Source organism: Haliotis cracherodii, unplaced genomic scaffold (genome assembly GCF_022045235.1).
Source record: "Haliotis cracherodii isolate W230 unplaced genomic scaffold, xgHalCrac1.p SCAF_1, whole genome shotgun sequence".
Classification (NCBI taxonomy): Eukaryota; Metazoa; Mollusca; class Gastropoda; order Lepetellida; family Haliotidae; genus Haliotis; species Haliotis cracherodii.
Window position 1 is genome coordinate 79,333,128 of NW_027266264.1, and position 24,280 is coordinate 79,357,407.

The 24,280-nt window shown below is 38.9% G+C and overlaps 1 protein-coding gene across 2 annotated transcripts; it reads left to right on the forward strand.

The window, feature by feature from the left end:
• Positions 1–507: 507 nt before the first annotated feature.
• Positions 508–24,280, forward strand: LOC139480665 (pro-epidermal growth factor-like). 2 transcript variants are annotated; one of them, XM_071263732.1, is made up of 12 exons: positions 508–651; positions 5,961–6,203; positions 11,828–11,999; positions 12,881–13,008; positions 14,459–14,615; positions 15,305–15,402; positions 15,987–16,118; positions 16,761–16,892; positions 18,359–18,601; positions 19,026–19,100; positions 19,412–19,490; positions 19,753–24,280. In XM_071263732.1, exons 1-12 carry the CDS (start codon positions 600–602, stop codon positions 20,045–20,047), a joined length of 1,806 nt encoding a protein of 601 aa, XP_071119833.1. In that variant the 5' UTR covers positions 508–599; the 3' UTR covers positions 20,048–24,280. The 2 variants fall into 2 exon arrangements, with proteins under 2 accessions (XP_071119833.1, XP_071078424.1); XM_071222323.1 differs by having other exon boundaries at positions 15,987–16,115.

Consider the following 24,280-nt stretch of genomic DNA (forward strand, 5'->3'; position numbering starts at 1 on the left):
GGTAAAAAATGTGAAAACACAAAAGGTGTACATACATCCACGTACAAAAAACGCTGCGCTGCAACCTTGGAAATGAATTATAGCATTTGATAAGAGTTTCCACGGGAGGATTTCATGTCTGAATGCTGCTAAGTGCATAGTATTGGTATTCACATATAAAAGCGGAATAAAAGAAAAGGAGAACTGGAACCATGACATTTAATATTTGTTTCAATGAAATATTAAAATAACGTACTAGATTAGTTACACCACGGTAGCGTCCATCTCTAACAAAACGAGTCCATGGGCCTGGAGATATTTATACTTGTGGCAGTGATAAATAAAAGCGACAAAAACTTTTCCATAATCATAAGAATCTCTTCCAAAAGCAGCGTCCAAAGAACGATTCCAACTATAATAACCATGTGTTATGAATCACTATTAAACCGGGGGCACGGGTGGCCCAGTTGTCTAAGGCGCTCGTGGGTTTCACCGAAGTGGTAAACGTCTGAGATCCGCTTTGTTTTGGTTCCGCCTGTGCTGTCACGTACATTCTTCTTCCTGTTTCGGACATAGTCAGATGAAGTGGGCCAGTGTAACTGGCAGACAGCATAAGCAGGATGTACGGCTCTCGCGGATGGTGCTTCATCGTCATGGTCTGTGTCGTTAGCGGTGAGTACTTGCTTTCATATGTAAATTTGTCCTGCATCTCTCTGTTAGTTAGTGTGTACCTTTCACGCGTATTGACACTGCATTACTTGTATTCCCATATATCCATCCATCTTTAATTGTCGTGCTATTATGAGGACTCCTTCCACCAACAACAACACACGGGGAGAGAGAGAGAGAGAGAGAGAGAGAGAGAGAGAGAGAGAGAGAGAGAGAGAGAGAGAGAGAGAGAGAGAGAAACAAACACACACACACACACACTTACTAACACACACACCCCACACACACCCCCAGTCAAATAATTGATGATTTATACTACTGGATTGGGAGGAAGAACATAATTTAAATTCACTATTTGATCGTGATTTGATGAACACATGCTCACGATATAGTGCATGAAGTGCGCAGTGTGTTTACATACCATGTGTTCCATTGTCGGATGTTTGGCAATCACATTCACTATCAATGTCAAATTTGACTTTGGTATTATAAATATAGAGGAATGTGATGACTGACGTTTCAGGAAAATATTCGTCAAACGGAAAACAAAATGAACTCACTAACATTCTTGTACCTAATTAAAACGCGATTTATATGAACATGAGCAATTACGCCACATCATTTCCGTCTCTTTGTAGGGGTAAGACGAGAAAGATACGGGAAGCTTTTAACTGTCATTCTTATTACGCTAACTTGAAATATTGTGCAGTACACCACAACATACGCAGCCCATATTTGGTAGTTAAAAAAAAGCAATGTGTTATTAAAACGGTTCAGTATTATAATTCAACCTTACGCACATTCGATTATAAGATCATCTTAAGTGTATATGTACGTGCATTGGCTACAGAATATTTCTCGTGACACATGAAACTATTGCAGGCCCTGAAATATGATACGATACGAGAGCGTTATGTACACTGAAGTAGAGATATCCTATATGCAAATGCGTTATCAGTCAAAGTGCAGATATGATAAGACATTCCTAGGCGTTATACAGCATTTATGCGCAATGAAATCGGCGACATTGGAAACATATATTCTCTCTGGGCCCGATAATGAAATGCCATAAGCAAAGCCCATAAGCAGACTCTGTCAAGGGGAGAAAATACGTCTACACGTACTGTGGGTAATTACGTAATAGAGATCCATTACCAAAGTCCTTGTTGACATTGTATCAAATTCTGCCGAAGCAGTATCATCAAATTTAACCTTATTCAACTAATGTACCATCAAAATCAGATGTTTATTACTCCACACTTGTAATACATAAAGTGCTGGTTAACGAAATGGGCTGTGCTGCTTGGAGAGGTATATTTTCTATTTGTTTTGTTAAATAGAGAATCTCACCCAAGTGTCTTTTGATATCAAATATATCAACACGAGTTCATAAAAGTGGAAAAATTCCGCGGCTTGCCGAGGATTTTTGCCACTTTTATCAACGTGTGTTGATATATTTGATATCAAAAGACACGAGGGTGAGATTTTATTTATCATCCAACATCATTTTCCAACTTTTTTCAATTTGTAGACAGTAATTAGCAGTGTCTTTAGTGAAAAAAGTACTGCTTACAGCTTCAGTTGCAGAGCCATAGTGATGTCATTTGATTGTGACGTCATGGTAACCAGTGACGTCACAATGGTCTGCAAAGCATTGTGATGTAATTTCATGGCAGCGATATCTACAGTGTAGATATCGCTTGATCTCATCCAAGCGATATCTCCTGTGGGAGCCAGTTTTGGATGATAAATAACGATGACTAGTACCTACATGTATTTACTAAGAGGATCTCCTGGTCACAATATATATTTAATGTTTACTACACATACATATTGTTTAATGATATGATGTGATATCGTGTCACTTATCAAGGGCTTCGAGGAACAATAACATTGCCTTTACCCACGTAGCACCAGCTGAAATTCGCGCATCCCTGTTCTTGGCAAAACATATTGAAAATGTCCCGACAAATACGCTGAGCGGAGTGCTGCATGCCGTGCATCTATAAAACACAGGTAAATTTAATCATGGACTGCTGCATCCTGCTAGTAATGAGTAAGTGGTGTGATGAAATAGCTGGTTGAAGCGATCACCTTGTCCGTTGTGTACTGTTGATGGAGAGCATCGGCGTCTGCAAAATATCTGGCGTTTCATTATCCGTCTATCCTTCCCACTGCATTCCGGATATGTTTTTTTCCTGACATGGACACGTGCCAGTTATAGGTGCGAGTATGTATAACCTTAATTACGGCATAGACGTTTTAATCAACACCACGGTATACAACCCTGAAAACTCGAACGATCGAAATATGGTTTGTTGTCTGTGGTTCGCGATGCACAAATTGTCAGTATCGGACCATGGGATGCTGATACGGATTCTGACAGGAATAAAATGTAAAAAATGTTATATAAAGATATATTAAGCTTATGAAGTTCGGGTAATTATATTTTGAATAAGGAATACAAAACACAAGGAGTTAACAGAAGAAGTTGGATTGCTCACATTCGTTTGGCTAAAAAATAAAATATGCTATTTTAGTATGAACAGACTTTAGGACACAATCAAACCCAGACTTTCAGAGTAAATATCAAATACTACTATGACATGACTTTTAGGAGTGACCTTTGAGAACAATAATCACGTTACTGTTCCTCGTTTGTAAAGGTCACTGCTGTGTATGGCAATACTGTATGTTGTATGCTGTTAACGTATTTGTCGTTTTCAAAACACGAAATAGGTCAATGAATTTAATTTGATTTTACATCACAGTGGTTTCTTTATTACAACCAGTTTAAAGGGAGAATAGGAGGGTCTGTGCTATATTTATATTATTGTCTTTTTCCTGTACTTACACAGTCCTGTGATATTTCTTACGTGGGTGTAGGAAACAGTTTAAAATATATGTCCGTTAGCCTTGCATGGTTAAACTGTGGAGCACTGTACGGTGATATCCTACTTGTCCGGCATCCGGCAAATAGTTAATCCCCACCATGTGTGTTTAAGACGAGGGGTCGTCTCAAATATAAGTCTGTCAGTGATGGTCCCCAGTAGTCTGGCCTCAGTAGAAAGTGTTTTTGCTCAACATTTTATTTCCATTGATATTGTTTTAAAAATAAAGATTCAAGTATATAAATATACAAATTGTGGAATATCACATACATTCACATTTACAAACTACATTTGTATATATTTCAAATAATACTTTTATTAGATAAAAATGCACAAAAAATACAATACAATAGTATCACCAGTAATGCTTTTCCCATTGTATCACAAAAAGTTTCTTTATTTATTCGATATATGATATGATTTCTGTACATACATTCACAATTCACAAACCAACAAGATGCGACATTGGGTCATGGTACTGGTATTTGGACTTCTGATTTGTATTCAGAAGTCGCTTCTCTCTTTAAAGAGCGTGTTACAAATTCCGATACCGCTTCTTTTTTGGCGGCATCAAACTACCAGACTGCAGGTGCATGATTACAATCTTATTACTGCGTAAAATGTGTTCACCCCCGAATTCATTACAGTGTGAAATTTGTTCACCCCTAGCATACAATCTTGAGATGCCCCCCTAATCCCCCTATTGTTTAATCAATTAGTACGCCTGGGCGATTTTTACTACTAAGACAAAGGGTGCCGGACAAGTAGGATGCCCCCACTGTACGAATGAGTTTGAATAATACTTCGCTGGTTTGGTGAAATGAAAGTCAGTTGAGCTCATGTCATGGGTTGGTTGTCGGGCGTCCAGTGTTGTCAGCGTCTGTAAACATCTTCTCCCATTAAAGCTGAAACATCACAGGCTTGTTCCGAAAATGATGACACCTCAATTTGTTCAAGAGTTTCGAATCCGGTTTGCAATATGGCCTCCAAGGCGGCCATATCAAAAAGATATTCATGGTAATTCCTCGTACTCAAACTATACAATCTCATCTACCTAAGCGGACAGGTTCCTACTCCCTGGAAACAGGCCCTAGTCATACCAATCCCTAAACCTAATAAACCAGCTAATCAAGCTAACTCATATAGACCAATATCCCTAACTTCAAACTTATGTAAAGTAATGGAATCAATGGCTAAAAATAGATTACAACACTACCTAACCCAAAATAACATCATAAACCCATATCAAAGCGGTTTCACTCCTGGCCGCTCAACCCTAGATAACCTCGCCCGACTAGAGCAAGATATTAAGACAGGACAACTAAATAAACAATATACCGCAGGCATCTTCTTAGACTTCTCTAAAGCTTTCGACATGGTATGGCACGACGGGCTAATACAAAAACTTCAAAAAATAGGACAGAAGGTCAGATAATAAACTACATCCAGGACTTCCTAAACAATCGTAAAATAACCGTGGGTATAGACCAAACACTATCGGACCAATGTCCCCTAGAAAATTGCACTCCCCAGGGCAGTATCCTCAACCCCACACTCTTCAATATAATGATAAACGATCTATTCGAGGGCCTATCCCCTAAAGTAAACACATCAAAATTCGCGGATGATGGAGCCCTCTGGATCCGCACTAAAAGCATTAAAATGGCCCAAAATTTACTCCAAAAATCTCTTAATAAAATACAACAATGGGCTGACAAATGGGGCTTCTCCCTTAACTCAGAAAAAACAACAGGAATAGTATTCAAACATAAAAATATGTAACCCACCCCCACGTCCGACCTCTGATCAGAAGGTCCGTGATTCAAATCCAATCACGGGACTCAGCCGCTACATGGGCGCCCAGCGTGGGGCTGAGCACGTTCATATTAAATTTGAGCAAAATAAGCCTCAGTACCCTCTTATGCGGCCCGGGACTTGCCTTCTGTTGACGGGGGAGTATGTAGCAGGCGTGGTGTCATCCCACAGATGACATCCTTACCTTGTCAGCTTGCTGACGGGGTTACCTCTTTGGTCATGTGGACAAGGCGTCCGACCTCTGATCAGAAGTCCGTGATTCGAATCCAATCGCGGGACTCAGCCGCTACATGGGCGCCCAGCGTGGGGCTGAGCACGTTCATATTAAATTTGAGCAAAATAAGCCTCAGTACCCTACTATGCGGCCCGGGACGTGCCTTCTGTTGACGGGGGAGTATGTAGCAGGCGTGGTGTCATCCCACAGATGACATCTTTACCTTGTCAGCTTTGTCTTTGGTCATGTGGACAAGGCGACCGACCTCGGATCAGAAGGTCCATTGTTCGAATCCCATCAAGGGGCTGTTAAAAATGTTATGGCCGCTACATATATAAATGGAAAACTGTTCAAAGCGGCACTCACTCACTCACTTCCACTCTGTATTTCAGGCATAGAAGATGTGATGGTATTTGTGACAGACAAGTCCAAGGAAGTAGCTGGTCAAATTCACCGTATCAACGTGACGTCACGTGTCGTCTCTACACTTCCATTGTTTAAAGTTATTAGGCCTGTCGCTATTGGATATGACAACATGACGGAAAATATCTACTGGAGTGACGTCATGTCTAAAGAACTCCGGTCAGCCAAATTTGATGGCTCCAAAGAGGAAACACTGTTGGATCTCGATACAAGTAAGTGCAAACGATAAATAATCCTGCCTCATGAAGTCGGTGAAAAATAATGATGATACCATTTCAGATTTGAATACTAGTATACATTGGATGGTTATCGTTGCCACTATACAGTGAAATCCGCAGCCCTCGAACATTCGGAAATATGTCGTGTTATCCGTCCTTCAAGTTAACGAAGTTCCACCTCATGTATGTGTCAGGGATACCTTGGTAGTTTTTTCCCCGTCCATGTTATTGACCATGAATAATTTTTTCCTGCAACATTGTATATTTTCGTTTTTGTTTCATCACAACTTTTGAGGGTCAGTAATATTACTTCTTACCCATGTGGGAATCCGGATAGAGGTATCAAATGTTCTGTAATGCTCTTGTGAATTAGGTTTTTTCTATAAATAACTCGTTTTTTCATTGGTCGTCTGTTTGATTTGATTATGGGTAAGAAAGAGAATAACCACCACGAATCTCGGAAGTACGTTAGTGTGTCTTTCCCCTGGGAGTTACTGTAATAAATCATTCGTTCACTTCGCTCACATGGGACCTGTCACATGGATTCCTTTGGGAAAGATGGAATCCGTTATTTCTCGAAGCTACGTTATGTTATTCTCATAGTCAATATTCCACATTATGCCACTGTCGGAGCCGTTCCACTGAGCAAAGGGCGATGGGGTAGGCTAGTTGTTAAAGCCTTAGCTCGTCACGTCGAAGATCAGGGTTCGATTCCCCAAATGGGTACAATGTGTTAAGGCCATTTCCTGTGTCCTGCCGTGATATTGCTGGAATATTGCTAAAAGCGGCGTAAAACCATACTCACTCACTCACTCCACTGAGCAAAATTAACGATGTGATCGTCCTAACAATTGTCAATTGTTCATTGTATATTACAATTGCCCTTACTACGTCAAAGTATTGAAGTTGTAAATCATGTGCTGTGTAAGAAGCCTTACGGGGACTAACATTGTACAAGCGCAGCGAATAAAAGAACGTACAAGCAAAAAGTCTGCCAGTGAGTTTGGGTTGAACCGTACACCAGTCATCTGAGGGTTTGACAAATTAATGTGGGAGGAATGACGAAAGTTACCCGTGTCATCTACTTACCATCAACCGGTAGGAAACTGCGTGAACAGCGTCATCACCTTCCCTCTGTCATTTACGTGGGTGGTTTAGGATTAAACATAGGATATTGCCGGCATTGTCATCATGTGTGGTTAATGAAGATTTATTTGTCCTGAAAACACGTGTACTTGGTATACTTAGTGCACGGCCGAAGTGAATGTGCAAAGTGCATACCGCATTCGTCGTAATAAGATACATTGGCGCTGATTAATACCATACACAACTGAGATCGAGATCGAAACATATTTCAATATTCGACGAAACTATTTCGATGATAGTTACTCCTCCACAACTACTTGGCTGCTGTGTTTTTAAGAAACCTGTAATATATACAATATTATAGCTAACATGGATAGAATTATCATTAAACCGCCCGCACGTTATCAGAAATGAGCGGGCCACTGTAACTTGATTATGCCCTCATTGCTTGACGACGGGCCATTATCAAGCCCGTTATTAGGTGACGTCATATTTGTAATATCTGGTCAGTGACATTCGTGTTGATTGCTGTAAATGTTTCAAAACCGATGTTGTTGTTTCTTTTTATTTGATAACAAATTCCATCCATTTTAGCTATAATAACGGTAACGCTCTTTTTCAGGGCATTATCATTTGCAGAAGCCCTCGGTCTTTTCAACTGACTTCCTTCGTCGGGCAGTTAATGGGAAACCTCGGGCTCGGGAACAATAGTGTTACCCTTATAATATATGAACTGTGATATAACGTTTCAGTCTTAGAAGGGGAAGCTTATTGATATTACTTACAGGTGGGTCTGGACGTTGGTCTGTGGCAGTTATTTGAGAAGGGCGCTTAAAACGGGGAATACGGTAGTTGATAGTCCATGGTTAGTCCTGCACCATGGCTGGAATATGTTTATTTTCTGAATTAAAACCCAATCTAGAAATGAAAAAAGCAAAAAAAAAGCAAGTATAGCCAGCTCAAGCTAGCTCTTGACCACAACATGAGGAAAATTATTTGTTTAATTTTAGAGGCGAGAAGAGTATTATGTAACATAAAATTGCATAGACTAAAGGTTAGTCTTAAGTCCAAGGTCTATTCTGTAGTGTGCAAAGGTCACGGCGCATTTCAGTGAGTTTGGTCTTGTGCCACATCGAACTCTCTTCGTCATTATGGTCAAGCCATTGTCTTTCTACAGGCAAATGTTTGATGTAAACAAAAAACAAAAAATCGGTTCCACTATCAACATCTCTTCGAGAAACTTTATACACATACATGTAATAATGTACGAGATGCGCATTTTGCGGTCAATTCTCTCAGAAAACTGTGCCCCTGGCCACTTCATGACGGCTCATAGTAGTGATTATGAGTGAGTAAGTGTGAGTGAATGAGTGAGTATGGGTTTATCTCTCTTTTAGCAATATCCCAGCAATATCACGGCGGGGGACACCAGAAATGGGCTTCACGCGTGCCCATGTCGGGAATCGAACCCGGGTGGTCGTCGTGACGAGCGAACGCTTTAACCACAAGGCTACACGACCGCCCCTAGTGATTATTAAAGTCACAAATGTTTTCACATTGGCGGCATGTTTGGCGGCTGTAGTTCCAAGTTCTGCAGGCAATGTAAAATATCTTTCTGCATCTGTAATTGCGTAAAAGGAGCGTTGGGGCAACCTAGTGGTTAAAGCGTTCGCTCGTCACGCCGAAGAGGCGGGTCGATTCCCCGGTTAGGTGCAATGTGTGAAACCCATTTCTGGTGTCCCCCGCCGATGTTGAGAGGATATTGCAAAAAGCGTCGTAAAACTATACTCACTCACTATAACTGCGTAATAGTCGTCACAGCAACTGACAGAAATAAGACGTTGTTTGTTATCTGCGCTTTAATAAAAACATGTGCACAGTCTAGTTTGTCACAATACCTGCACTATATATAATGTATGACATTATTTTATTGGCCACGGAAAATGATGACACGAATGTTCATTTTATGATTTTCAATTGTTGAATACATTGTTCCAAGCTGAAATATCGTTCTGCAACCATAACGTTCTTTAATGATATGAATATAGTATGCTAAACGAGCTCCCGTGTAATACTAGTTTTATGGAGTTTAGTAGTTTAATTATTATTTGCAGTTTATAACGTTTCTAGAATTTCACTGTCGTGTGTGAATATAGACAGACATCTATGTGATCCACAGCAAAATCCAATTGAGTTTAACTAAATGTTAGCTCAATATTTGTTCGTAAAACCATTCGTCACCACTCACTCCTTTCCGTAACAAGACGACTCGTCCCCATATCAATGAATGTTATGTTCTAATTCAATATGTTCAAACGAACATAAAACATTTACTATGACAACATACTCCACTCATGGGTAATGCCTACCGCTGCTAACAGGCGAGCGGGTTTATTTACAAAATCATACAGAAAATTGTTTTATTTAAAAAAAAAAAATTATATGTAGACATGTAGACACGCGACTGTCGTGTTATATTCCATTCCAAACACCGACACTCCATATTCTCTATGGTATTCTTTCTGTAAAAAACCTGTACATTTTAATATTTTTGGCACATAAAACCGTTACGAAATACTGCAATATCCTTGTAATATCGCGCTTGAACATTTTATAAATTACTGCGAAATTTACTTTTTGAAAATATACAGATAACTTATCTGGACGGTGGGTCTTCTTGTGTATCCAAATCCATTTCCCGACTCCTGCATCACCTCTGTGGGATCACTCACTGAAAGAAAGCAACAACCTGCGGCAATTTTTCCATATGGTTTTACCTGCCATTCGGCAATACTGCAATAACAGGCGGTCCAACGCAGACAAGCATTACACTAAATGTCTGATTATCTTTATATGTATATTTTTAACAAACAAAGAAGACAACAGCTCGCCTCTGTGACGCGAAGGCCTCGAGTTGTGTTTCTTGCCCTCTCCTCTGCACCTTAAGCACGTGACACCACCGCTTTCACGTGCACGGCCTTCTTCAAATCACATTCCTTACCGTATTTACCCAATAGTAAATACATTAAGGTGCGCAGATACGACACACCAATCAGACTGCGCGTATGACTTCGTACGACAAGTACTTCGGTTAGGAGTCCCTTAGGAATAATGTTTGATTTTACATATGTCTTACATTAAACAAATACCCAAGATACAGTTAAACGTGTTCAATTATACTTTATACTAGTGTAAGCCCCGATGTGTTTCCAGTAGCATCTGTAATATATATGATATAAGGGGTACATTATTACTCAACGAGTTTACAATTCTTTTAGCTATGCCGGTATGCGCTTAGACGGAACCCAGTCGCAAAAATGGCCACGAGAGGGGCACGAGTCGCTTTTCGGCTTGTCCCGGAGCTGGTCACGAAAGTCGTGAAAGTTGTTCCAGCAGTAAATTAGTACACCTTTAGGTATTACACAATGTGTACAGCTTCATGTTTAATAACGGGTAATCTCATCACGGGCAAGTAATAAAGAAAATATCCTTAACAGTATTTTCCCAATAACAACATCAAACCAACTGTAACAGCATCACAGCAATCAAAAGCCATGAACTCACTTACATGTTATTTATGCATATACCTGTACCATTCCGAATCTCAATAAAATAAAACATTTTTTTTACTCTGATGCGTTGGTCGCGTCATGTGTACCCTGTGTAACCTTTGACCATCCAATCTAGCATAAGGATGAGCGGGTTCTTGAGTCAGTGAGATGTCATCTTTATAAAACGTTGATGTTTTATTTCTTTTCGATTCGAGCACAAGTGGCCCAGTCGTCTAAGGCGCTGCAATTCCCTGTTCAGATTTGTGTCCCTTGGGCACGGCACTCACCTACATGGGCGGATACAGCTTTTTTTTTAAAGGAGGGGTGTGTGTGTGTGTGTGTGTGTGTGTGTGTGTGTGTGCACTATTAAGATCTATTTATTGTCTTTGGTGGTAATTTATACAGAAATAAAGATTTTTTTCGAAATAAAAAAAAGGGGGGGGGGGGGGGGGGGGGGGTGGGGGGGGGGGGCGCCTCCCCGCCCATGACCTATGATCGTGGCTTCGAATCCCGGTTCGCCTGATTATGTTTCTAGGTTTGTCCGTACCGTAGTTTTGTCGGTGGGTTTCACCGAAGTAGTAAACGTCTGAGACCTGCATCACTTCGGGCTTTCCTCCCACATTAAATCGACACGCCGTGATACTCACTGCTCTGTCACAAAAAGAAAACCCACGCAGGACACAGATATGCCTTTGATGATGCTCCCTATTGAGAGCAGTTGCCTAGGAGCTAGCAGTGACAGAGTATTTAAAATATTCACAGCAATATGGCGCCGTATTCATTCGGTACATTTGGAAAAAGGTCGTTTCGAGATACAGAAGTCAGATACGCTGATCTGATTACTTCACGCATTCATACTGATAATTTAGAATGCTCGAAGCTCATTGGTTGATCAGAAATCGTACCTGTAGGTATCGTATCAGAGTGAAAGGTCTGATTTTAATGCCGATATTGATACCATTCCCGGTTTTCTGTTTCTAGATGCTGTCCCAGATGGTTTAACCATGGATTTATCAAATCGCAGACTTTTCTACACTGATGCTGGAAACCGCATCATTTGGGGTGTCGACTTAGATGGTCGCCACGCAAGTGAAGAAATAATTAACACGGGCCTTGAAAATCCTAGAGCTATAATTGCATACCCCTCAAAAAGGTAAGCATAACACAGTTTTTCAATTGTATGGAAGTCGTACATACCTATTCCAGGAACAGTTTATAGATACATTACATCTTGGAGTTGGTGTGATTAGTGGACTTTGGATGTCACGAACACATTCTGAGAGTCGTAGAGTTTATATTCATAATGAAGGGTATGTGAGTCAATTAGGACTAACGCCGCAATGAACAGTATCTCAGCGATACGTGATGTGTTTACCACTCTGATAAAACGGAAAGCCATTCACCACCACTTCTGTATTTTCATTTTCAGAATATGTTTATCGCTTGGAAATATCCCCATATGAAGTTAATCTATGGGGCAAAAAATCCGAGAAATTGTCAGCCCAAAAAATACTTTGTTATATATAATCATCATAGATAATCGATTTCTTTTTCTATATTTCAAAATGAGTATGTCCCTTTCTCAAAAGCATTGAAAAAGGATTCGATTTGAAAAAAAGTAAAACTATTTATTTGGGAAATATATACAGGAAGCGGTCCTTAACTCTTCTCAGCTTTATATAATGTCTATCATATGTACCTGGCAGTCGAGAAGAGTTGCATCCCGAGTTTCGGTATTTGGTTAACATCTAAACATTCCAATAATTTATCTCTTCAGTTATGTTTATTTATTATATATGTCCCCATGTCCCGACCAGAGCACTGTGGCGGGAAATGAGACAATTGTTTCAAAACAATGTAACCTCTAGTGTCAAATTAACATCACAAACAGGAAGAATCTATCAACACCGAAACACAATATCATTGGGCGAAGTCTTCGTGCAGGAATAAGATACTCTATTGTGAAGTTCACTCTATATTCATTGTAGCTGATGAATTATTATGAAACAAATGTTATTGTTTTCTGTTTGGTAGACTCCTGATATGGACAGACTGGGCGGTTTGGGCAAAGATAGAACGGTGCAATTATGATGGCAACGATCGCAAGACACTTGTTAACACCGACATCGAATGGCCAAATGGGATCACTCTTGATGAAAAAAGTATGCCTACATCAAGAACATATTTCGTGTAACTATAAATAAAAAACGAACAGCCTGGTGAAAGTTCCGTTTTGCGTTATCGTCAATAGCTATAACACATCTTCGATATCACTTACAGACAATAAGGGATTTTATAGAAACAAATAAATTGTCCAATAAAACTTTGAAAAAAATAGTTATGCTTTAGCTTGTTGAAATAATTAGATTGTCTGCCACAAAATAAATTGTTGCAATGTGGGTTTTGTTTTTTGTAGGCTCAAAGTTTTATATATAAAAATATCTGGTCAGCTGAAAAAAAAAATCCTGTCTTCATACAAAAGCCCCCCCCCCCCCCCCCCCCCCCCCCCCCCTCTTGAGTATCAAATAGTCGGCCTCCTTTAGTAATAATAGAATAGAATAAGAGATCTGAAGGCACCAATGCACCAATAACAGGAATGCTGCGGCAAATATGTGTTTGACTAGAAGTGGCAAGGCTTAATTGCGACCATGCGATCAACATATTTATAACTGAGGGAAACACTTCCTTTAGTTTATGGGGAATCACAATATAAACAGAAACGTAGCGGTAATAGAGAAACAGACACTACGAACATAAGGCTATTACGAGCAACCCATGCTAGTGTAAGGCGTAGTATAGGGTATGTGTCATCACGAGTCCGGATATCGAAGCTGGAGCTGAAACTATGCGTGCTACGTTACAGTGATCTTGATAAACTCTGATGCTGACAGTTACACTAAATCGGGATGCCATCCTGATAATTAAATATGTTATTGCCCCGGGGACAAGGCCCCAGGTTATACTCACAGAATTTAAATGAGCCTGTCCCAACCGACCAATAACACTTATTCTGTTTTACTATGTTCCTTGTGATACCCTAAACTGGCTTCATAAGCGTCGTGTGTTGTTTATCTCACATTTTTAGTCACTCACTCACTCAACGTTTCCTTAGTGTATACTCGACAGCAGGAACAATGATTCACATGACAGGAAAGGTTCTAGGATTTCACGATGATTCAAAAGTATCTGTCACGTCCGCCTCTATTGTTTCACAGATGTATATGGTTACATCCAACGCAGCTCCGTTATTCTCCTATAGCCCGACCAGTGTCTATACAGATTATTGACTCGTTTTGATTATCAACACTAGTACGATTTATAAAACATATCCTGATATATTAAGTAACTACGAGGAAGCATAATCTTATCCCTTCCTGTTTATCTATATCACGTTTTGTTTTCTAAAGATGTTTTTTTCTCATGACATTAATGAAAGCAAAAGAACAATGGTACAAACGAGATGATGTAAATAATAACAATAATTATAATAATAATAGTAGTAGTTGTTTTAGTAGTTTTAGTCCCATTTATTATTATAATCATTATCATCTTTATTAGAATTAAATTTCAATTGGAATTAAAATTTTAAAATTATACGTTTCTATATTATAGGCGACACAGTGTACTGGTGTGATGCGGGGAAACACCGTATCGATTCAGTCAAACTTGATGGTACAAACAGGAAGCAGATCCTTGATGAACCAGGCACTCATTACTTTGGTCTGTTCTTCTTCGAGGAAGCACTGTACTTAACGGACTGGAAGACTAAGTAAGTCTACAAACTGGGTCCAGTTACTATCTGGTTAATGTTGTGCAATGAGAGTCGCAATAAGGCCTGTCGTGATGATGGTGAACGTGAACATGTAAGTGATCTGAATAGGAAAATTTTTGGCTACTGAGTCTGCTGTTTCACTTCCTTGTCACTGAGAGGTAAAGGAAAGTGCCTTTTAAAAACATGCGCTATATTGTGAACGGTCAGTGAAAACTCTACATCTCACTGAACATCTTGTCTTTCGGCTGAGATTATGAAATCAGTACGGTTTTTAAAAAAAATCCTCCGAGCATGTTAAATTTTACTACAAACACCATCAGTGTAAGTAGGCGGTTATGTATCATTACTTCACTCTAGGCCAAGCCCCATAACGGACTACTGTTTCATGATTGGTTGACAATAGAATGGGAGGGGCTTGTGTTGCATTATCACTGGTTTTGTACTGTTGTCAACAATTAATTTTGTCTTGATTAAATAAGCAGTCTGTGAAGTGGTATTTATTTATAAGAATTAATTTCAATATTGTTTTTTCCCCCATTTATGCAGTTATAAACGTACAGTAAAATCCTGTGGTGACACTTTGTGTGCCGATATTTGCAAAATGATATAAACGCAAAAGATATAAAGTCTCTCCTGAAGTACACATCTACATTTAACAGCCATTTTTACATTTTCTCTTTTTATAGGGCTGTTCGAGCAATATATCTCAACGGAACTGAGAAGATGAGGATTTCTGCCGGAAGCTTCCAGCAAAACACTGGCATTTATGTCACCAAATTGTCGCGTAAGTTGTGTACACGTTACTCCTGTGGGGGATTCAGTGTCAGAATTGGTCCCCAGAGCCCCATAGCCCATCACTGTACCCCGACCCCGATGCTTTCAGTCACTGTACAGTCCACCTTAATATATCAATAAAGCTGGGCTATATGGGAAGAAACATTCACACGTTAACATCTCAAAGAAAGCAGGAAAAGAGTGAATGAGTGTGGTCTAACACAGCTTTAAGCAATATTGCAGCAGTTTCATGGCTGGTGACGCCAGAAATAGGTTCCACACATCGACCCCCATCTGGGAATCCAAACTGGGTCTTTTGCGTGATGAGCAAACCCCTTCCCAGGCTACCTTACCGCCCCAGTAGGAAAAGAAAGCTTGAAACTAGGGTTTGTAATTATATGCGTATGCAAAGAACAATTTTAGAAATACCAATGTGACAAACAATAGGTTTAGTGACTTCAAGACGTGTTTGACGATTTTGAGAGTGAAGTTGAAAGTTTTATTGTTGTCATCTCAATTCTATATTTCTAAATGATGTATGATTGCCAGAAACTGTTCATATTTTTTTGGCTTTACTATATGTATGTTCAACAGGGTGCTCCCCACACACATATGGAGAAAACTGTAACATTCAGTGTGGCGAGTGTGTGGATGGTGTCGCGTGTACCAGGACGACAGGGTTGTGTACTGAAGGCTGCAAACGAGGCTATTACGGAAGTACAGGTGGTATGTTGTGGCAAATATGATGCGTGTTGAATCGGTAGGGATGACATCATAACCTCGTATCTATTATCACATGAACTCGACCTACATGAATCAGCAAATCACTAATCGTACATTATACAACACGCAATGCTATAATATGTACCTCGTAGTTCATGAAGGTTTCGTTTAACTAATAGTTAACTAATACTACGGTAGCATGTGAAATGCTGAATCGAAAACATGATCAATTTTTCATGACCTTTTACTACAGCATCTGGTGCGCAGACATCGCTAAACCAAAACATTGTAAATTATTCCTGACTAATTATATTAAAATTGTATAATTCTAATCAGTGATATCACTTTTGAAGGGTGACTAACATGCCCGTTAAGCATGTAATATCGGTCTTCGTAATATGTTGATGTATTTGAGCGGTCCTGGAATGGGTCGTTAATAGGGCTCGGATGGTACAGTGATTACATCGCTTCAGACCATGATCCGCTAGTCGTGGGTTCAAACACCGACCACCAGCATCACGGATTTGTCTGCTAGTACCCGTAGGTTTCACCAAAGTGGTAAAAGTCTACGCCGTGGACTATTATAAATAGTACAGTAACTAAGCGTAATGGTTTCGTTTTGATGACCATCGTATTGTTTTTCAGAGGCTCCGGGGTACAACTTCTCCATGTGTAACCAGCAATGTGGTCATTGCAAGGCCAAGTCCTGTCATTACCTGACTGGAGAGTGTCCTTACGGCTGCGAGGAAGGATGGAGTGGTCAGAAATGTGATACAGGTACATTTTACTGCCATTCATGGTATTCACACAAAGGTGAAGATGTTAGTCGAAAAGAAAGTCAATATTCAAAAGCGAAATATTAGTTTCGGAAATATTCTTGCATCCTCGTTTAATTGCTTACCACCGAACACTCGTTTGTAAGAATAAAAGGAGAAAATATACAGTATCTGAAAAAAAACAACGTTGATTCAAAATAGTTTCAAACGTTACCAACCGCCCCTGTGAAGGTTAATGACACTTGTGATCGAGATTTGTTATATGTTCCCGAAAATGTTTTTTCCTGCCGATGTATGTCCGTATTCGATTTTTATGTTTTATCATTTTAGGAAGTCGGTGTTCTTTAACACTTGAAATTAGCGCCTCCGCAAGGTTAAATACTCACTTGAATGATCATTTTTTATATAGTTCGTCCTTATTTGGGTTCTGAACCTGGGACCCGTGAACATCTAGGTCTTCAGCAACCCATGCTTGCCATAAAAGGGGACTATGATTGTCGCGACTTACGTCATCGGGTGGGCAGGCTCGCTGACTTGTTGATGCATGTCATCATATCCCAATTGCGTGGATCGATGCTCATGACGTGAATCACTGGACTGTCTGGCCCAGACTTGATTATATACAGACCGCTGTGGTTCATCCGAAGGTGGTTCATCCAGAAAGTGCACATGGCTCTCTTAACAACTTAAAGTTAGCTCTTTTTACTTTATTGAACGGCAAGAACATATGTTTTATCAAAACGGAAGCGGTGCTATTAAACCGGACAGCATATGAAATAAGTTTATTTCTTTACTTGAAGTGAAATGAAGTGAAACCAATGTGAACATACTTTTCTACAGTCATGGACATTCTATCTAAAAGTGGCTCTGCATTTTACATGTGTTTCCCCAAACCGACGTGACGTCAATAAAACCGAACGTTCATGCAACTTTCTTATAAAATCATCTTGAGGAATGAGACGTTCTGGTTGAAAGCTCTTTTCGGCATGCCGTTCCACACACCGGTGATGTCGATAGACGAGAGAAGCGAGGGGAATCGCGCTTCCGTGTAAAAGCAATATCTTTTGTCCGGATATTTTATTAAGAAATCGTATTAACGACATGGTACCGTTATCTGGTTGGAGGCAGTAAAGAGCATGTATTTCCCAATACAGAGGGTAATTCAAGGAAGAGTTCGTGGTGGTTCAGACAGGAATTCATGGTGGTCTCAATGTAAAAGAATGTATTGCGCCTTCGGGAAATTGCGGTGTTTCTGTCTTTTTAGTACTTTTTGAACACCCTTTCTAGTTTATTTAGGTTTTTAACTCTATGTAAGGCTATGATTTCGTCGTCATGGAAACGGTGAAGCTTGAAACTTCAGATTCAATATGTTTTCAGTAAGACATGCACATGGGCGATTTCATGCATGCATGTTTGTGTCGCTATATGAACGATATAGTAAAAGTCATACATGCTTGTCTTTTGCAGAAACTATGGTAACACTGGAAACCAGTACATCGACGTCCTATATATCAGCGACTACTCCGCTCCGCTCAAGTCAAGTCGACAATGAAACCACTACGTGTGGTAAGGTGGGATACTATGGCGACGGATGCAAGTACTTGTGTGGTGCGTGTGCTGACAATGCTACCTGCCACGGCCAAACTGGGGACTGTCCACAACACTGTGCTTGCGGATGGGAGGGCAGCAAATGTAACAAGAGGCGAAAAGGTACGTGTATGAAATCCCCAGAGAAATTTATTTGGATAGTTTCAGCTGCATCCTGCAACACTAAGAAACTGACCATGAACTTCAACGGTTGAAGCAATTGATTTTGTTTGTAAATTTAAGTCATCTCTGTGCCTAAGAAAATATACTATTTACTGACTTCCATTCGGCAAAATGTCATTATTCAATAATTATGTTTGCATACAAGACATGTCGTTCTAACAAATATTAACAGTGACCCTTGCATAGAGCCTCATTTAATATTGTGACTTTGTGCACGTACATATACTGCTTGAAGAATTAGAAACACAGAAAATGATAAATTTTGAGTATATTTAAAAACAAAATTCAGTGATTCTTATCACGCATTTTATTTGCCACACATGTTGCAAACATTATTTCCATGTATTAAATTTTCTTCCATCAGACCTCCAACGAAATTGCCCTCAAGTGAGGAAAGCCGAGTCTAGCAAAGTTACTTTAAAGGCCAAAGAAAAGATTGGTAAATGCCAGCACTGATTATGAATACATTAAGAACTTATAAAAAAAGACTCATCACGCGATGACTGTCTTATATTTTGTCCAAACCTCATCAATCGATGAACTGTTTGGGTCAGACTTGATTTCCAGGCAACTGTGATTTGGCCTGGGCTATTGCGCTCTACATCAGCTCACATGCTCACCCAAAGTAAATGTATAATTCAGATATTCTTCTACATGTATATTCTGTTCACAAGTAGTACAACATCGTGAAAAAAATCAATACATAAAACCAGTAGAAATTGTAATAAGGAGAATGCGTGATGTTTTCAGGTGATGCAATGACAGGGATGATTGCTGTAACAGTGGCATTGTTGATTGTGATTATAGTATTGGTTGCATATATCATCAGGTGAGTTGCTTCTAAGGGTTAAGTAAATATTGAAAGTCAACGACAGAAAACGCCTTGGATTTTGTCGAAAAAATTAATTGTCCCAGTAAACACTTATGCTTCAAACTGTCGAAAAAAAGAAACTGTCTGCCAAAAACAGGCACACACACTTTGTTGCAAGAGACTTTGTTTATTTTAATTTTGATTTTAAAGAATTTATGGTCAAATTCATTTACATGCGGACATTAGGTTTTGCAGCAATCCCTTGTGTTTTGTATTCTAGGTCTCGACAACCTAAAGAAAGTCAATACGACAATCTGCAGTTCAACAATTCAAGTGGTACCGCAAGCATCGCAGAAGAAAACACTGAGTACTTTTTAGTCAGTAAGGCACCATGTGGACCAGAACAGGAGACAAACGCCAATTCGCAGCTTAATTCCCAGCCCGATGTTCTCTTAGGAAGCGACAAACGCTGTAACGCAAACAGCGATGATGAGGAAGATGAGGAAGATGAGGCTGTAGACAAATCAAGCGACCCTGCATACGCATCACTGCAGTTCGGGATCGGGAACGAATGAAAGAAGACTCCAAATTGAAATTTTGCGCTCGTTATTTTCTGAATTGTGATCTCGTATTATAGTACTTTGAGATTGAGTTGGGTTTAACGCTGCTAGGAACACTATTCCAGTTATATCACGGCGTGTCAGCTTAATGTGGGAGAAAAAACCCGAGTGAATGCAGGTCTAAGACGTTTACCACTTTGGTAAAAACCACGAGCACGGGTCTGGTGCTTGCAAACCAAGAAACCAAGATTCTAGCCCACAATTGTAGGTTTCCGGCGTTTCCAAGATACGCAACTGTGGACAGCAAAATGCTGCGCCTCAAACTACTGGCCATCGTGCCTTATAAGCCTTCTGTAGTGAATTGAATTCTAGTGTACAGTGACTTGTGAATTTCACATAAATTGTTAAGGGTTATAGCGCCATATAGTTCTTTAAAAACTTGGAAATGTCATAAATGTAAATAATTTGTATAAACTTTGACTTTGACTTTTTACACAGAATATCTGAAGATAATTAGTTTCCTCATTTATTTTTCATCTTAATTGGGATAAAGATTGAATTAATAATGTACATCTTTGTATACATCTAACCAACTGTTTTTTGTCACATTATATTATTTACAAAGGTAAAACCATTGTTTTATATGTACAAGAATATTCGGACCCGTGCAAATCCGGTTTACAATTGTTCTTCAGCAACCCAGGCTTGTCCTGTAAGGCGACAGACGGGATAGGGTGATCAGGTTCGCTGACTTGGTTGATACGTGTCATCGTTTCTCGTTTGTGTAGAACGGTGCTCATGATGTCAATCACTGGATTATCTGGTACAGATTCAATTACTTACAGACCGCCGTCATATAACTGGATCACTGCAGATAGCGTCGTCAAACAACAAAAAAGCAAACCGGAAATGTTTAAGAGAAAGTAGCTTTCTACTATTTATTTGGAATTTGTAATGGCAATCCAATTTTAAGAAAATAGTACAGAATATAATTCTATTCTCTGTGGATATGCAACGCATAGTTATTTGTTTATATTTTAATTGTTGAGTTTTGAATACGTTCAGACATCCGAACTAAATTCTTTGAAATAATCCACTCAACGTTATAACTGAATTCGCCTATACAGTAGTATCTCATGCTTCCATATGTTATGTTTGATATCTGACATTTGAAGTTACGTTTGAGAAATATTATACTCTGTTTACTTTACGAAGCCACCAAAAGACACTGCTGCTGTTGATAATATATCATTGCCAGTAATAAGAAATAATACGTCGTGCCCTGATAACACTTCAGTAGGAATTTGTGACAGTATATCCAAGGTTCCATTATCTAAACTATGCATGGCATGTTTTCTCACCAAGTGCCATGTTGCAGAGTTCATGTAGAAATATGGCTCTGCTAATTACTGCATTTTACGGTATGCATATTTGAGGTATGCATATATTTACAGAGCTCCAGATAATCTTTTGGTGTTGTGGGTATTTTACCCATGCATTTTAAAATCATTGGGTATCAGTAATTCTATCTGGGTTTTCAAATTTCTGTTACCCACTAGTTTTTACACATGTGGGTATTTAAGTTAAATATTTAAACACTATTTATCTAGTCCCTGCAAACTGGTGCCGTGTGGGTTCGAGAGCTTTACAGGACTCAAAAATACCACGATACTTCCACAAGAAAGTGTGATGGCAAATGATCATGATGTAACTGTCATCGTGGAGTTTGGCAAGGTTGACGGAATGCCCGTTTATAATTTCAAAATAAGTTGCTGATTTGCTAATCGAATACGCAGGGTTACTTCACAATCTTTAGATGATATGCACAAGTTTTATTTTTGTAGTGTATCTGTAATGTTCGTTGCGTATTTGATACGCTTGGATTTTATTTTAATGCGTCTTTCTGCATTTCTGATGCGTATTTCACGCAGATATGCAGCTTTTCTGGAGCTCTGAATTTACCTATGTGACTCAGTATTACAAAGTAACTGTGATGCCAACTGTATCATGTACATAGTAACGATTGTATATCAATCAAAAGCGCTTCACTTTTGGAATATACTAGTAATTGCCTACCAGGACATTATATTTTATGTTCCTTTTGCAAAATATGCACCCCTACCGTTATAACTGACATTTAGTATTAACTCTTCTATATTAATAAAAATGTAGTTTTACGCAAATATGTTTTTCTATTTTATATGACAGTGCTCGACTCTGCTTTATGCAGAGATTTCTATTGGCTATGGAAAGGACTTTGTCGCTTTGTTATTAGCAGTTAGTACACAGATGTATTGCTTCCATGTTGATTCCTTTTAATAATACTCTCATATATCTTCCAGTGTTTAATAGTGAGTGACTGAGTATGGTTTTACGCCGCTTTAGAAATATTCCAGCCATATCACGGCGGGGGACGCCAGAAATGGGCTTCACACATTGTACCCATGTCGGGAATCGAACTCGGGTCTTGTGACGAGCGAACGCTTTAAACACTAGGCTACACGACCGCACCTAGCTAACCCTAATATGCTTATGAAAATAATCCAATGTCTGTTACAATACATTATTAAATTTAAACTGTTTTTGCTACTTTTGTAGTAACATGTATTACGTATATTTGTGCCAACATAGTTATGCATTTTGTACTACTCACGTTTGTCTTATTCATATTGATGTGCAATTTTAGACCAATGACCCCCAAATAATGCAAGTAGCTTCGAGGAGCACATCATGTAAATATAATACCTCACTCAAACCAAAGCATCTGCTTTGTTACAACGTTGTTTTTATGGAGGATGCTCTTGAAACAATTTCCCTGCCTAGTCATTCGGCTGATTGCCCTGTGATTGAATCATGTAATGCAAGTTAGTATTATCTGGTATTCAGCAATATAATTCAGTGTCGATCATAAGATTAATGTCCCGCACGACTTATTATAGGACATTTTTTATTGTTGTTTTTATTTATGCTACAGACATGTTTGAACATTATCATAATCTTATGATTTAATCTATAGATAGTCCACACTATCGTATTCTCAGAAAAGCTGAGATTAAATTTGAATAAGGATGTTATTATTCAAATGTTATTAAATTATGATGTTTACTTACATGTGTATTACAACACTCATTATTGATTTTATGTGTTTACAAAAGTGCAATGTAAATAAGCTGGGGAGCACACTAAACTATACCTACTTCTCCATGGTAAAATATAATTTGATCTAAAACTTTAAAAAAATAGAAAAAACATTTTGCATAATACACAAAGCTGATGTGTATCTTTTACATTTTATCCTTCGAAATCACTACATTTGTCTTTTTCGGCACAAATTTACAACATTTCAAACATGGCAGGAGTCATGTGATTTCAAATTCATTTCTTACCGTAGTGGAACAGTTATAACAATTTCTTTACACACAATTACCCAGCCACAGAATATCTTTTTACAAACTATTGCAGGAATGAGTAATGGTTAAATAGACGTACTCAAATTTAATTAATTAATTTTTTTGTTTCAATTTTCAATTTAATAAAAAAAACAACAACCTCGTATAACTTTCTTTTGCCCCTCAGTTTATGTAACGTCAACGCCAAGAATACCCTGTCTTGATTATCCGCCGACACTGATTCCGGTGGACGTAAAGGGAAAAAATAGAGGTGAAAATGACATGAATGGATCACTGAAAATCAGTGATGACACCGTTCTCTTGTGTACGGTGGCCCATAAGGGACATGGAGTCTGTTTGGAGTCTGTTTTTCAATATTTTGATATTTCACTTACTGTTATCGTAACCTTTTGCAAATTAACACAATTTGTCATACAAATGTGTGATTAGTCATGTATAAAGAAGATACTGAATCGCTTTTAAGTGAAGCGAAAATGTCAAAAACAAAAATGAAAATGTCAAAAACTAAAATGAAAATACAGAAAACTATTTCCACCGCGGTGGAAATAGTTTCTGTATTTCATTTTCGTTTTTGACATTTTCGCTTCACATTTCAGCGATTCAATAGCTACTTGAAAGTACATTTTCCATGTTTTCGGTTGTTTTTATACATGATTTATCACATATGTGTATGACAAATATGAAAATATTGAAAAGCAGACTCATGTCCCTGATGGACCACCGTACTTGTGGTTTAATATGTACATAATGCGTCAATAACACAATGACGGAACTTTCAATGAAAAACCAATACCTCTTTGTACGTTACATTTTCGGTAATAAATATTTTTGTATTGTT